The sequence below is a fragment of the Lacerta agilis genome, chromosome 4 (assembly GCF_009819535.1).
Source record: "Lacerta agilis isolate rLacAgi1 chromosome 4, rLacAgi1.pri, whole genome shotgun sequence".
In the NCBI taxonomy this organism is placed as follows: Eukaryota; Metazoa; Chordata; class Lepidosauria; order Squamata; family Lacertidae; genus Lacerta; species Lacerta agilis.
In genome coordinates, this window is record NC_046315.1 from 42,048,163 (window position 1) to 42,064,021 (window position 15,859).

Consider the following 15,859-nt stretch of genomic DNA (forward strand, 5'->3'; position numbering starts at 1 on the left):
GTGTCCGACTCTTCGTGACCCCATGGACCAGAGCATGCCAGGCACCCCTGTCCTCCACTGCCTCACGGAGTTTGGCCAAACTCATGCCAATCGCTTCGAGAACACTGTCCAAACAGCTCATCCTCTGTCGTTCCCTTCTCCTTGTGCCCTCCATCTTTCCCAACATCAGGGTCTTTTCCAGGGAGTCTTCTCTTCTCATGAGGTGGCCAAAGTACTGGAGCCTCAGCTTCAGGATCTGCCCTTCCATTCAGGGCTGATTTCTTTAAGGGTGGATAAGTTTGATCTTTTTGCAGTCCATGGGACTCTCAAGAGTCTCCTCCAGCACCATAATTCAAAAGCATCAATTTTGAATTTTGCTTAATATAGTCAGTTTGGAATATGATTACTGGGCCGGGTTGTTGAGCTTCTGAGAAATTGAAGTTTTCAGATGGTGCTGAGGAATAAGTGTCAGCGCCCATTCCCTTTCCTATCAGTATAGCTTTGCAGAGGAGAGAGGTACTAGTTCTCCCAGCCAAGCAGAAGCTGCATCTTGGAGACAGATTTTGCTTGCCTTAGATCAGGTATGTCCAACAGGTAGATCGTGATCTTATGGTCGATCATGGTGGTGTTACAGGTCGATGGCGGATTAATCTAAGTGATTGTGGGGGTCCTCCTGACCAATCCCCCCAAACAGCTCAACAACAACCGTGGCCACTCCTCCCCCCAAAAGCTCAACAGCTCTGGCAACTTCCCCCTAAAAAAAGCTCAACAACTCCTGGCAATGACAATTGGTAGATCACTGCAGTTTTATTATAGTGGGAGTAGATTGCAGTCTCTTGGTAGCTGGACGTGCCTACCTTAGATGACCCAGTAGATTCCAGTTGTGCTCTCTATAACTTGATGGATCTCCTCTACATTTCAAACAGCTGCTTGCGAGCCCCCCCCCCCCGCTGAAATATATCACTTCCTCTATACCCTTATAATAATAATATATAATAATTATTATTTATACCCTGCCCATCTGGCTGGGTTTCCCCAGCCACTCTGGGTAGCTCCCAACAGAATATTAAAAACACGCTAAAACAACAAACATTAAAAACTTCCCTAAACAGGGCTGCCTTCAGGTGTCTTCTAAAAGTGACAGGTAGGTAGCCGCGTGGGTCTGCCATAGTCAGAACAAAATAAAAAATAAAAAAATCCTTCCAGTAGCACCTTAGAGACCAACTAAGTTTCTTCTTGGTATGAGCTTTCGTGTGCATGCACACTTCTTCAGATACCTGAAAGCTCATACCAAGAACAAACTTAGTTGGTCTCTAAGGTGATACTGGAAGGATTTTTTTTATTTTTTATTTTGTTCTAAAAGTCAGATAGTTGTTTATTTCCTTGACATCTGATGGGAGGGTGTTCCACAGGGTGGGCCCCACTACCAAGAAGGCTCTCTGCCTGCTTCCCTGTAACTTCACTTCTCGCAGGGAGGGAACTGCCAGAAGGCACTTGGAGTTAGACCTTAGTGTCTGGGCTTAACAATGGGGGTGGAGACGTTCCTTATTGATTTATAGATGTCCAGCCTTGCTTCCTGCTTGCGTTTGTGAAATGAAAAATGTAGGTGTTCTTAAAACACTATATATATCTGAATATATTTACAGTATGTAGATACAAACTTCCAATGTGACTGAAAACCTGCCTTTAATAAAGGTGCTTTAAAATATATTGCCAAAATTCAATCAAGCAACATGAACTAGGCATGAGTTGGAAGGCCATTGAAATGTCAGTGGGTTAGTGTGAGTATTACAATACTGACAGATGGGTGGGACTAGCATGCCCCCCCATGGAAGACCTGCATAGGGTTACAGTTGAATTATTTTGTAATTCTACTAATGCTATTGCATTTTAGTGTTGCAAAACTCAATATACCTAGTCCCAAATACATGTTCTGTTGGTGAAAATGCATCTTATTCAGAAAAATGAGGGGCAAATCTTCGTCCCATGTCATCTGTTAACCTTTCCCTGCTGGCATAAATGTTAGAATAATAATGAGAGAGAGGTTAGGAACAGAAAAAGAAAGGTTTTTTTGCAGCTGTCTGTCTAGTCATGGCAGTTGGGTTCAAATGAATTGATAGTGGACGTATATGGGGAGAATCCTAACATGTTCACACATAAAGGAAAAGAAGAAAAGGAACTACTTCAAGAAATGTTAAGAAAGATCAGAGAGAGAAGATTGCATTTGGCAAGGACAGAGTCTCGGGAACAGAGGGCGCAAGGAAGAAAGAATAGTAAGATCAGCTGTATCAGTGATGGCAGAAACCTCTAAGTGAAATACAAAGAAAAAGTGCCATCAGTAGAATGTGTTGTCATGGATATGCACGAAGACACTTTTTAGTGCAATAATCTGGGCAAAATCTAGACTGAAAGGAATCAAGTAGGGAATTGACAAGCAGGAAGTTGAAACACCGAGAGAATGTGACACATTCTAGGCATGGACAGGAAGGGAAGTGGGACAGGGTAATCAGTGCTATCCAGTCACAAGGGATCAAGAAAGAGTTTGAGGATGGAAGGCACAAGAGCAAAACCACAATTCAAATTATGAAAATGCCAGAAGACACTGCAAGAGTGGACTAATACATGAATCGGTGGAATGAGCTGGGGAGACAACAGATAGCAGAGCGAGAATGGAGCTGGGTTTTTTTGGTTCTGCTGCCTACCACCCTAAGTGCATTTTGTAGAAAAGTGGGACGTTAATGATTATTCTTTGTTGAAAATATTGGTCTGATAAGTAGATTGAAACAGAGGACCTATTAACTGCAGCTTTTGCCAACCTGGTGCCTTGAGATGTTTTGGAGTATAGTTCCTATTGGCTCCAGCCAGCACAACTGGTTTCATTAGAAGAAAACAGTGAAGGAAGATAGAGTTCAAAAGAAACATGAAGAAGAGGACCAGTAAGCACTGTGACAGGTATTATCAGGGAAGTATTGAGGAAAAAGCCTAAGGAGGTAGAGGGAAATGTGTGAAAGGAGGATGAAGAAAGGAGTTTTATGCTTTAAAAAATCTCAGAGTATTGCACAGAAAGAAGCTTGGTGTTCATCTGTGCCCACTTTCTCATTTTACATACTAATGATGCATTTTAATACATGTTCAATATTTTAATACTTTTCTTTTATTGCAGATAACTGGAATCCATTTTCTCACCCATATAAGAAAATGGATTTTGGGAAATGGGAGTTGTTCATCCCACCTGGACCAGATGGATTTCATCCTGTGCCACATGGATCAAAACTAAAGGTGCTTGTTTCAAAATTGTACTTTTGCTCTATCCAGTCATTCTCAATTCCTGATAGTGAAGTTTTTCCTGCTGTCGCTCTGATGTGCCAATTTATATTTTAAAGTTCAAAGGAGACTTGCAGATTCTTCTCTTCACCTACATGGCTTCCTGTCAAAATAATATAAAATAAAGGTATCACGACACTGCAGTGAACAAAAGGGTTTATGGTGAATAAGGAAGGTGACTTTACTGCAAACCTAAAATGGCTGAATATAGTTAAGGCTTTAATAAATATTGAGAGAAACCCAGGCAGAGGCTTACAAGTTACAGGGATGGGACTATTTAGAAAAGGTTGTTTGTTTGTTTTTCCAAGTTATGTCCCCACCTGAAAGAAACTTCTGCAAATTCAATGATAAATGAATAAGCTTTGACTTGCATCCTGGGAAATGTGAATGCAGGATGTTCACAGAAGGGCACATCTTTGTCTCGACCTTCTTCCGCTTTCCTCTGAAAAGCCACTCTGGAGACTGAGTGTGAGGGAGTGCTGGGGGAAAAAGGCATTGGCCAAAATTCGATGGAGAATGGAATCTAAGGAGCCATAACTGGAACCAGATTAACTGCCAGCTAAAGGCTCCATGCAAATGCCCGTGAAGGAGCTTAGAGTTTACATACTGCTGTAACAACATATTCCAGAGCAATTGACATGTTTTAGCTTCTTCAAAAGGATGTGTAAGTGGAATAATTTTGGAACTACCATAGAAATGACTGTAGCTCAAAGGTACTGGGATGTACTGTAGAAGGTTTTCCTGCATCCCAGGAAAGACATCAGGCAGTGATAAAGAACTGGTGCTGTGTTTTGTTTAATATGTATATCTAAGACTCTGATCCATCCAACACTTAAAGGACTACTTCATCAAATCCGCAGGTACAGTTAGGGGGGAAATATCTTACCTACAATATTAACCCTCAAAGAACCAGAATGTCTTTCAAATATTTTACTATGCAGGCTTGGATGATGCTAATATCAGTTCCATGTGTAGAATAAAGCTTTTTGCATTTCTTCTTTGTCCGAGCAGCCTGCTGTGTCCTCATTGAAAGTTTGCAGCTATAAGATGAGGAACACTTCAGAAAAACACACACACACACACACACACACACACACACACAAACACACAATCTCATACAAGAAGATGATGGGATCCAAGCCATAGTCTTTCCCTCACATTTTTATATAAAAAAATAAGGATAAAGTTTTCCACAAATGCAAATTAATCTTTTGAAACTTCACCACTGTGGCACATGGCATCATGGCTCTGAAAGAAACAAGTGGAATGGGGTAATTCAGAAAATGCTGGTATTATTTTATTTTATTAAACAGATTTTTACCCCACCTTTCATGGTCTCTACCTGCAGAAGGTGGCTTACAACACAATCAGTGAAAATAACAACATACTATATAATATCAAATTATTTAAAATAGCAAAACAACATTGGTGGGTCACTTGAAAAGAAAAGGCAAATATGGGCAATATGTTCTTAATGCTTAGATTTATTCAATATTAACATTAACTATATTCAGTTGATTAACATCAACTATATTGATGATGGTTGCAGTCAGATATCATGATGGTAGCCCAGCTAATTTATAGATTTCATTATAGGCTTGTGGGTAAGTGATAGGAATATTCTGGTTTCCTTTTAATTTACATTGAGCTGGAAAAAATGCAAGAAATCTTAAATGAGCTGTAAACTTTTACTCTTTCAAACTGTACAGAAATATTTAATAATTTAAGATGCATTCAATCATTGGGTCAATTATCATATGGTGCATTACCAAACATTCATTTAGTAATATTTGAAATAAGTCACTTTCTGCTCAAGAACTAAAAAAAATCAAGCAGCCTGTGCAAGAGTAGTACTGGGGACCTTTAATTTAGAATAGGGCACTGTGCATTTTCAATATGAAAATAAATGAGCAGAGGTCACAAACAAAGTTGGTTTATCAAAAGTCGTGCCTCTGCCTATTTTAAATTCTCCATACAGACTTCCCATTTTCTCGCTTAAGGGCTAGACCAAATATGCTGTTAAAACCCTTGTTTAAGATGAATTTGTTATTTTTGTCCAATCTTATTAACCTTTATAAACCAGCTGAGGTTTGTTCCCTTTAGATTGTTAGCCTTTAGAATAGGTTTATCAGCTGCTGAAGGTGACAAGTTTCTGTCACGAGATGTGTATCTGCATGAGTGAATAAAACAGCTCTCACTTGGGTTCAAACAAAACCTTACCTTAGTTTGTGTGTGTGTGTGTGTGTGTGTGTGTTTATACACACACATTTGTATACAGTAAGTTCAGTTCTTCAAGTGCCAATCATTATGTAGCAGAAATGGCACCACCATCAACACACTAGGGAGGAGATACCAGCAGACTTGGGAAAGACTTCAGAAGTCACTCAGTGATGACTGAACATGCTCAGTGGGCATCAAATGTTGATGCTTGTGGGTGGGGAGTGGGGTTATGGAAACTAGAGGGGACAGGGGACATAGAACTGAATCTCCTGGAAAAGGGTGTGCAGGCTAGCTTGGCTGCAATCCTGAACAGAAACACACCACTCAACAACCTTTTGTTGCAGTTCCAGTTATTGTGACTCAAGTCCATATGCTTTCGCTATGTTTATCTTTAACAAGTTGGAAGAGTATTTTGAAAGATGCCTATAGAGGAAATGGATCCAGATGGTTTAAAGAAACCAAGACACATGGTAGAAGAAAACGAGAGTGGTGTGTGACGATGCGGGTGGGGGCTGAAACCTCCTGAGGTCTATCAGCTAATCTCAACTCTTTCCACACTTTGAAAATGAAAATTAGTTGGGCTCTGAACATGAGCATGAATCTGAGTAAAGAGCACACAGTATAAACATTTCAGAACTGTATTAGTCTAAGATTATTTGTTACATTGGCTATCCTAGGGAGACTTTATTTCCAGATTCAACATGTTAATGACCAATATGTTTTCATTAGTGCTCCACTTATATAGTGCTTCCCTTATTTGGGGTAAATGAGGTGTGGATTGTGTTCCCCTTTCAATTTAAGTACAGGATGGTTCAAAAGATTCCTCTTGGTTAGTACCAAATTAATTGTATGAACATCTAGTTTAAGAAGAAGTAGTGTTACTAAAGCTACATCTTTAGAAATAGGACTCTTTTAGCCTTTTAACAACTTCTCAATTGCAATTTTCTCCCATTTATGGTGCAATCCTATACTCACTTACCTAAGTGAAAGCAATTGAACTCTGTGGGGCTTTGAAGCATGCATGCATTAGATTGCGCTATTAATCTATTTTGATTAATACATATGTTATGATTTTTTTTTACCTTCAAATTATATGACTGTGTGGTTATACCAGTATTTAGGAAGATTGGAACAGATGGTCATAATGGTGTGGTTTAATATAAAGAACCTGCTGGAGATAAGCGTGTGGATATTTATGCCTCTGAAAGCTGCTTTACGTGTGAAATGCACAGTAGCTATTTGGTCTTCTGGAGATTCCAGTAAAAATAGACAAGGCATGCAGAAGACATGCATGTTGATAATATGTTGATCATGGTGTGTGTGCATGCCTGTACATGTATGCATACACACATGTAGTATATAATTGTAAAATGAAATAATGAGGAGTGGTAGTTGATGTCACACAAGGTCCAACAAATTTCTGAATTGCTTTGCTGGTAATTTCATTTCCCAGAAGGTGGAAGAAGCAACAAGGAGACCATCTATCTTGCACCTGGTCTTCTCCAACAGGGAGGAACTGATCAATGAAGTGGAAGTACTGGGAACTTTGGGAAGAAGTGAACATGCTGTCTTGGGTTTCATGATACAGAGGCAAAGGAAAGCTCAGTGTAGTCAGATATGCACTCTGGACTTTAAAAGGGCTGATTTCAAAAAGCTTAAGGAACTACTGGTTGAGATCCCACGGTCAGAAATACTAATAGAGAAGGGAATTTTTTGATGGTAAGAGCTAGGGCCTTTTTTCAGCTAGAACGTGCTGGGATTCATTCCGGAGGTCCGTTCTTAACCTGAAACCATTCTTAACCGTTCTTAACTAGAGACGTGCTTTCGCTAATGGGGCCTCTTGCTGCTGCTGCGCCACCAGCACATGTTTTCCGTTCTCAACTCGAGGTAACTCTTCCAGGTTAGCAGAGTTTATAACCTGAAATGTTTGTTACCTGAGGTGTTTGTAACTCGAGGTACCATTGTATAAGATGAAAAGGGAGACATTAATAGTGACCTTTCCCCCTTAGAAAAATAGTTCTGGTATGAGCTGTTTGACAGTAGAGTGGATTCTCTCAAAAGGTGGTGAATTCTCCTTTATTGGAGGTTTTTAAGCAGAGATCCTGTTTGTTTTTATACGTATGTTAAATGATTAGTGCTTTGTTGAATTCATATAGTTAAATGATTGAGGTTACCAGTTAAATATCAAGCATGGATTCAGAATTGTCTTCTGAAGGTATCATGGATAAGCTCCTAATGGGGAATTTTCTTTAGATAGCTGGTTTTATAATTGAGTTCTGATGAAAATCAAACAAAAAGAGAAGTTGGCTCTTTCATTAATTTTGTGTTTGTTTAAAAGGTACTGCAGAAGCGGTTCTAATTTGTCTTTCTGTAATAGGGTGTGTGTGTGTACCTAATCATATAGCTGAGGGAACAAATAACATACACATTTCTCTGCTGTAGTCACCTTCAAAAATACCTGTGCTTAATTCTTCTCTTTTTTTGGTACCATCTTCCCCTTTGGTATTCTAGTTACCAATGCTACTTGGGTGAATTTAAAGAGAATCATGGTGCAATGGAGATAGGAATCGGCTTGACTCTCAATAACTAAGTTCACTAGTGATCTTCAAGGGTAGGAAACAGGACAGCCCACAACCTAATGGTGATGAATGGCCCACTTGTATTTCATCCATGTATTTGAAAGGTTGCTATTCTTTTTTGGGGTGGGGTGGGGGTAAAGTTATAGCACTCCCCGAGAAGAAGGAGTTGGCACCCATTATTCTGAACCTTAAAACATGTAAGGTCTCTCTTCAGACACACACTAAGCTAACAATGGACATTTTGCTAATGTTTGAAGTAGTTATTCATTAAAATGTCAGTTACCAATGTTCTATCACACTCTGGGATGGTCAAGGAAACAAGCCACAAGGGCTGATTTATCTAGATAGGGTTCTTTATGGTTTCCATTGAGCAAAAATTGAAGACCCCAAATCTGGTATTATGAGGGGAATGGACCATATTGAGCACCTCCAGTTATATTCTGGGATGCATGCCTTTCCTTCCTTCCTTGTAAGTGAATTGTTGTCATTGCTGTCTTATGAGGACATTGATGCATTGGGGAAAATAGTGAGGCAAATAGGGAAATGCTGCTTCCCTCTCCCCTATCATACTTAACAGGCCAGGATGAAGCCCTACATATGGGCTGCTTAAATCCCATTGGTCTCCATGAGATTTGGGTAGCTAACTGAGCAGTGTAACAGCTCAGTGAAGTTTATTTGTTCAGTGGGTTTATTATGACAATTTTAGTTTTCACTGAACCAATTTTAGATCTTTGATATTGTTTCAAAGCATCCCCAGAGGTCTAAATGTACAACTCAATTTTAAAATTGTTTCTTTCCTCTTTGTATTATTTTCCTAAATATGAATTGCAGTTACCTCAATTGCTGCACAGTTGTGATTTCGGAATGTTCTGAATAAATGTTTAAAAATCCAGATTGTACCACATATTACTGAACTTAGTACCTTTTTGTATTTTGAGATATATGCTGTAAACCAACTTCAGAAGAATTTTGCTTTTGAAATAAAATAGATAACTTATTATTATTATTAAATAGATAAATAAAATGCCATGTAGCAGGGCAGTCTAAAGCTTTTTCTAGGACAGTGGTTCATAGTTTGATTGATTACATTTCTGTGCCACTTTTCATTCAAACAAGTGGCAAAGCGGCTTACAAACAATAAATAAGAACAATAAAATACTAGAACATAATAGAACATCTCAAATACAACGTAAGTCATAGAATGATTAACAACTCATCAGTAAAAAAAATCACAAATCTTCGCTAGAACAATAATAATCTATAAAACACTTAACAAAGCAACAGTTCTATGACCCCATGACTTCATGAACATAGAGCATGAGTAGTATTGATTTGGGAGGTGTGAATAGTTGTGAGAAAATGTATGAGCTACCCTCTACCAGCCTTTCTTCTCCCCTCTCTCAATCCAGCATGAACCTAAATTGGTTTGCCTGAAAATAAAGCACAGACCTGGTTTGTTCAAGTTAATGATCAACTAAACGTTTTGGTCTCCCCCAATGCATCCCAGTGCTGTTAAGCTAACAATATTGCAATCACAATATTGAAAGCCGTTTTTAATTTCCAGGTTTTCTAATATTTGAATTTCACTCTGGCTTCTTTATTCCTAAACTGAAAACAAGATAGGTCATGCAAAAGAAACAGTTTGTCTGGCTTACACTGGTCACAGCTTAAGACTTTCTTCCTTTAAGAAGCTCACTGTTATAAAGTATAGACTATTTGTTCCGCATGTAAGCTATACCTATACCTAACAACATTTTTTTTAAAAAAAAAGCTGTACAGTGGTACCTCAGGTTAAGAACTTAATTCATTCTGGAGGTCCATTCTTAACCAGAAACTGTTCTTAACCTGAGGTACCACTTTAGCTAATGGGGCCTCCTGCTGCAGCCGCGCCACCCTCGTGCGATTTCTGTTGTCATCCTGAAGCAAAGTTCTTACCCCGAGATACTGTTTCTGTGTTAGCGGAATCTGTAACCTGAAATGCCTGTAACCTGAAGCGTCTGTAACCCAAGGTACCATTGTATTGTGAAGAAGCCATCATTTGTCGGGGTCTAACTACTCATGGCCCTAATTGCATCAGTTGTCAGTACATCATGTCCTCCCCCCACCGCAAGTAGTTATAGACACAGGAGTGATATTCATGGAGAATGTGAGGACAGGAGATTTATTCCTTGGTATGATCACAACGACCCTACCCATTCATGTGCTACAATTTGGCTTAAGAAAAAAGGTCTCCACTGGGTGTTTTTCTCACCAAGGTGTGTGGGGATCTTTATTGCTATGATGGGTTGGAGCTCAAACCTCCCTTGCATACTGCACTTCTGATAAACATCACCCTTACCTAATAAGAAGTAACACAATTGGTGCCAGATAGCTCAGTTGGTAGAGCATGCAGCTTCTTAATCTCAGGGTCGTGGCCCCACCTTGGGCAAAATATTCCTGCATTCCTGTGTTGTACTAGATGCCCCTCTTCCTTCCAGCTCTACAGTTCTATTATTTTTTTGTAGTTAGGCCATTATTCCTCCATCCAAGAAATACTTCCTGTTGGGAACTTTTATTTCGAATATAGTAACTCTAGTTGAAATCAGATTTATTCTTTCACTACAAGTAGTACCACTAATAGAGTGTTATTAAGGGGTATGTATTATGTTTTGTGCTGTACTGTAGAAGTGTTCCTTTGTAGTGAAAATGCTTACTTAAACAGGAAGCTGCAGCAAATAATAAATGTTGAATTTTGAAACTTACATAAATAATTTGCCATCTCAACTTAGCTTTGCAGAATCCTGCTTGCTGTATATCTTTCAGCAGTTTCAGCTCTACATTTGGACAACAGGTGGAACTTCAGCCAAAAGTTCCAGAAAGGAAGTCTGTCACTAGTTCATTGTCCTCATTGGGGAAACAGTGGCGTAATTTACTAAATGGATCCAGATAATGCCTTTTACTTGCTTGGGCAGCTATCACAAGAACAGTATCAAGGGTATTTATTGTGAGGTTGATAATAATGTCCGACCTCTTTCGGGGGTTGTTATGAAAATGAATGGTACAGAATTGGAACACTCTTTTCACATTGACAGCCTGACTTGCAGCTCAGTTAAGCCAACGTACTTGGAGTTCAGCCAATTTAGTCCCAGTTGAAGTAAGTGGATTTAAGTGGTAGCAAATCTAATTAGGTTGCGGGTTGTGCTACCAAGGTGGTATATTTATAAAGTGATTGGATGTCAACATTATATGTGCAGTTTCTTAGAATAAAATTTGGATTATAATCTTGAGGATTTTTGAAACAAAAGAACTGTTGATAGTTATAAAATCTTATTGCTGGATTATATTGTATTTATTTAGCAATGTGCTGCTATTCTTCTTGTATAGTGTGTGTGGGTATCTTGTGTTTGCCCTTAGACCCAGAAATAAAGTTGAGGGAGATAAAGGTTTGAGTAAGTAAGGCCACAATTATTATTTTTAAGTGGACCTCCAGTAAATGTTATGCTAATCTACCCAACTCCTTTTCCAGATGTACCTAATATCCCTCGAGTGAACCCATGGAGACCTTGACTTTGACCCTCAATCAGTCATTGTTCCTTTGTAATCATAGGGATGTATGCAATCTCAAAGTAAGACAGCATTGAATATAATATTAAAACAAGATCCTGTAGCACAAATCCTCAAGGACTTATATGTTGGAAATAAATGACCTGTATAGTGGATTGATATTCACAGGTGCTAGACCAGTGTGCAGAAGAAAGGATAGGCTTGATGAGAGTCAGCAACATGAGACTGAATACTGGTAAGACAAAGGTGCTGTGGGTGGCTTTCCTGAGCTTGGGAATTAGGGAGCCGGTCTGTTCTGATTGGGGTTGTACTCCCCCTGAAGCAACAGGTACATAGCATGGTGGCTGTTTGATTCAAATGTCATTTGTGGCCCAGGTGTCAGTGGAAAGGAGCGCCTATGCTTAGCCTTGGCTGGTTCACTTGCTATGGCCATTCCTGAATATCCTTGCCTCAATAAACCACACTTTAGGGACCTTCCAGACTAATATAATGTGCTCTATGCAAGGCCTCCCTTGAAAATGGTCAGTAATCTGCAGTTGGTGCAAAATGGGGCCAGCAGTGGGTGAAAGAAAGCTAGTGAGAGGACCATGTGTCTCTGAAACCTTGAATCGACTTCCTGTGTTCTATGGGGCCCAATTAAAAGTGTCCACAAAGTTTTCTAAGACAGTTTTGTTCATCCATAGGTTTGAAACATCAGTGTTTGAGATTAAACAGCTTGTTGCTAAATGTTAGTGCAGCTGTTAACTGGAAGGTTGATGGTTCAAGCTCAAAAAGGGATGATTGTGGACTCCCGCATTGCAGGGGGTTGGACTGGTAACCCTCAAGGTTCCTTCCAACTCTGTGGTTCTATGACTCTGTGTTTCTGTTGGCACAAAAATGATTTTTTTTTAAAAAAAACAAGCTATAGAGAGGATAATTCTTGAATGCCATGATCCAAGTCTGGGGAAGTACTCTTTGGTTAGACAACCCCAGCAGAGATTTAAAGTCAGAATTTATGCAGAATAGTAAAGCATGGAAATATAGGCTGTTAGACCTTTAAAATACGCCTTTTAAAGTGAATTCCAAAATGTCCCTTTAAAAGGTTTCTTTCCCTCTTCCTCCAGCACAGGAAAAGACCATGTTTTGTAAGTTAAAAAATGGTTTACTTACAAACTTTCCAAAGGTCAGGTTCATGTATTTCAGAACAGTTGCATAGGCTGTAAAGCTTAGCATAGTTACAAAGTGGTGAACTTTCCTAAATTATTAGTATAGGAACTCAGGAATGTCATATGAGAACCATGTGGTTGAGATGGAACAACCAGTTCAAACCTCTTCACACATTGAACTTCACAGGTAGACTGGAGAACAAAGACTTCCCCCAAAGCTGAGGGGAAATGGACATAGCTAAGCCGACAAAGGGTCCGTATAGTTAAAGCTATGGTTTTCCCAGTAGTGATGTATGGAAGTGAGAGCTGGACCATAAAGAAGACTGATCGCCAAAGAATTGATGCTTTTGAATTATGGTGCTGGAGGAGACTCTTGAGAGTCCCATGGACTGCAAGAAGATCAAACCTATCCATTCTTAAGGAAATCAGCCCTGAGTGCTCACTGGAAGGACAGATCCTAAAGCTGAGGCTCCAATACTTTGGCCACCTCATGAGAAGAGAAGACTCCCTGGAAAAGACCCTGATGTTGAGAAAGATTGAGGGCACAAGGAGAAGGGGACGACAGAAGATGAGATGGTTGGACAGTGTTTTCAAAGCTACCAACATGAGTTTGACCAAACTGCGGGAGGCAGTGGAAGATAGGCGTGCCTGGTGTGCTCTGGTCCATGGGGTCACGAAGAGTTGGACACAACTAAATGACTAAACAACAAGAAGAAGAAGCATGGCAGCACAGCTTACTCTATGGTTTTAACCCTTTCATGCATTAATTAGACTTAAGCATGTTGGTTATATGAGGCTGGATATCTATATTTAGTTTTGAATGTTTAATTTTTGAATGCATCATATTTATGATTTCATTATGTTTATGACTAGCTCTAATACGTTAAGCTAAAATCATATTAAAACACATGCTGAGGAGAACCATTTCCTGTTTAGGTGTGTGAGATTCACAAATTCTTTTTCCTTCCAGCCTAATATATTGAATCGGGGAAAGTGATAGGAAAGATGGAAGAGACAAACTTTCATGTTGGGGGGGAGGGGTAATAAAGTGTCTCCTGAGAGTTTTCTGTGAGCTTGGGAAGAATAACGAAGCAAGCCATGGTGGGGGAGGATTGCCTGACGCACTCGGATTACTAGCACAGCTGATAATTATTGCCCACAATTATTGATAGAGCTCTGTTGCTTTAGTCCATTTGTATTTATATATGTTTTGCTTTCTGCAATCATGATCAGACATTTCATTTAACACAGGCTAGATGCGAATATAGGGTTGGATTCATGTTTTTAATGAATAGAGCAGTAATGACACATAAGGTGACATTTAATACAAAAGTAAAATGAGAGAAGTTACTGGTTTTTAATAATTCACTGGAATGTGTTTTAGGTGCTTTATTGAAATGGAAAGACTTTGTCTTTCTATGAATGGAGTTATATCTCCCTCTTTTGGAAAATCAAGGCATGACCTGTTTTAGAGATAAGACTTTGCTTCCTTGATTTAAACTCTTTTTCATTTTCTTTATACAAGTAGGCAGATAAACTTGCTTGACGGCAGGGGGGGAATGACTAGTTTGTTTTCCAGCCATTGACATTTATATTAAATATTTAATACAAGTCCAAATGCAAATAGGTAGCTAACCCTAAAATATCAGGGGACAGTGTTAGCAGCATCTGGCTCATTGGAATTTCCATATGGAAATGTAGCCACATGCTTCTTTTTTAATAGAAAGTCACTGTCTTATCGGCTGTTCTGTGTGTCTTTCTCACAACAGCTTAAATTTGTTCTTGTAACTTCCTTCTACACCCTCCTCTATGTTTCCTTTTTTGAAAAATTCATGAATAATTACTAAAGAACACCAGCTTGCTAATATGATTAGCTTTATTCATTAATTGCTAAATAAGTGGGAACTTATGGGAACATAACTTACTGCTAGATTCACCACAGTGAGACAAACTATCTCCATCTCTGCCATCAAATCAACAGAAGCCATTACTCTTCATGCTGCTGAGAGAAGACTCAATATGATGGAAGAGCAATACCCAAAGCACCACTTTGGTGTTGGGACATGGAATGGGAAGGAACTGGCTGCCACAGATCCTGTGCATCCCATCCTGATGGCCAGAGGACCAGTGACACAAGCAAGAGGCTATAGAATGCCCTGCAGCCTCAGCCAGCTTGTTTTACATAGGGTATTGCTTCAACACCTAGATATACTATTAATGTTAACAATTTTTCACTCTGCTACTTTGGTGGTTTGTCCAGGTTTTTTATTTTAATTTTATTGATCCTTAGTATTCATTTACTCAGTTACTACCCTGCTTTTTATAGATAGAGTAGATATAAAAGGATGGCTTATAGTACCTAACAACATTAAAACCACATTAAAACCACATTAAAACCTTCTGAATGATCAGGCACCACCCACTGATCTGCCAGGCATCCCTCATTCACTCCCAGGCTTAACCCCTTGCATTTGAGGATCTCGGTCATAGGCTTCACCAAGTTTATGATCACCATCATATCTGTTATAGAGACATTTGTGTCCCGATAAAGGTTCACCAAGGTTTTAATATGCATAGTCCAGAGAACTAAGGCCTTAACCTCTGGTGACTGATTCTTGCTTCCAGCAAAGGGAAGTCAGCACCTTTCAAATTACATTTGGAAGTGAGCTACTTTTTTCCTTGCAGTTATGCTTTGGCTTGCTAGCCTCTTGCTGTTGTATGTTGCTAGTTCATTTTATTTATGTTTTGTGCTCAAAGCAGTTTCTGAAAAAAATCAACAGATGTGCACATGAAGAGGAGCTCCAACTGGTAAAAAGAGCTTGTGTGTGATTCTGCTGATAGCAGCCTCATTTTGCAGTTAGGTTCCTCATTGTACAGAGATTGAAAGACAGGAAATATGGTTGCCAAGAGGACTAAGCGTACCAAACCTCCGGAACTGGTGAGAAATCTTCAGGCCACAGCCTAGGATTTTATCTTCATTATCTCATTTCAAATATGGTGTGTGCTCCCTGAATGCTCAGCTCAGTTTCTCTGCATTGTGTATTCATCAAATCTTGTGTCTCGCACAAA

General features: G+C 39.4%; 1 protein-coding gene across 2 annotated transcripts in view; it reads left to right on the forward strand.

Moving 5' to 3' along the window:
* The window catches only part of GBE1 (1,4-alpha-glucan branching enzyme 1), a 156,278-nt gene that overhangs the window by 49,735 nt on the left and 90,684 nt on the right, over positions 1–15,859 (forward strand). For both annotated transcript variants that reach the window (XM_033146824.1, XM_033146825.1), the window contains exon 3: positions 3,143–3,258. In XM_033146824.1, the coding sequence (XP_033002715.1) occupies positions 3,143–3,258 (116 nt within the window). The remainder of the gene's footprint in view (positions 1–3,142; positions 3,259–15,859) is intronic.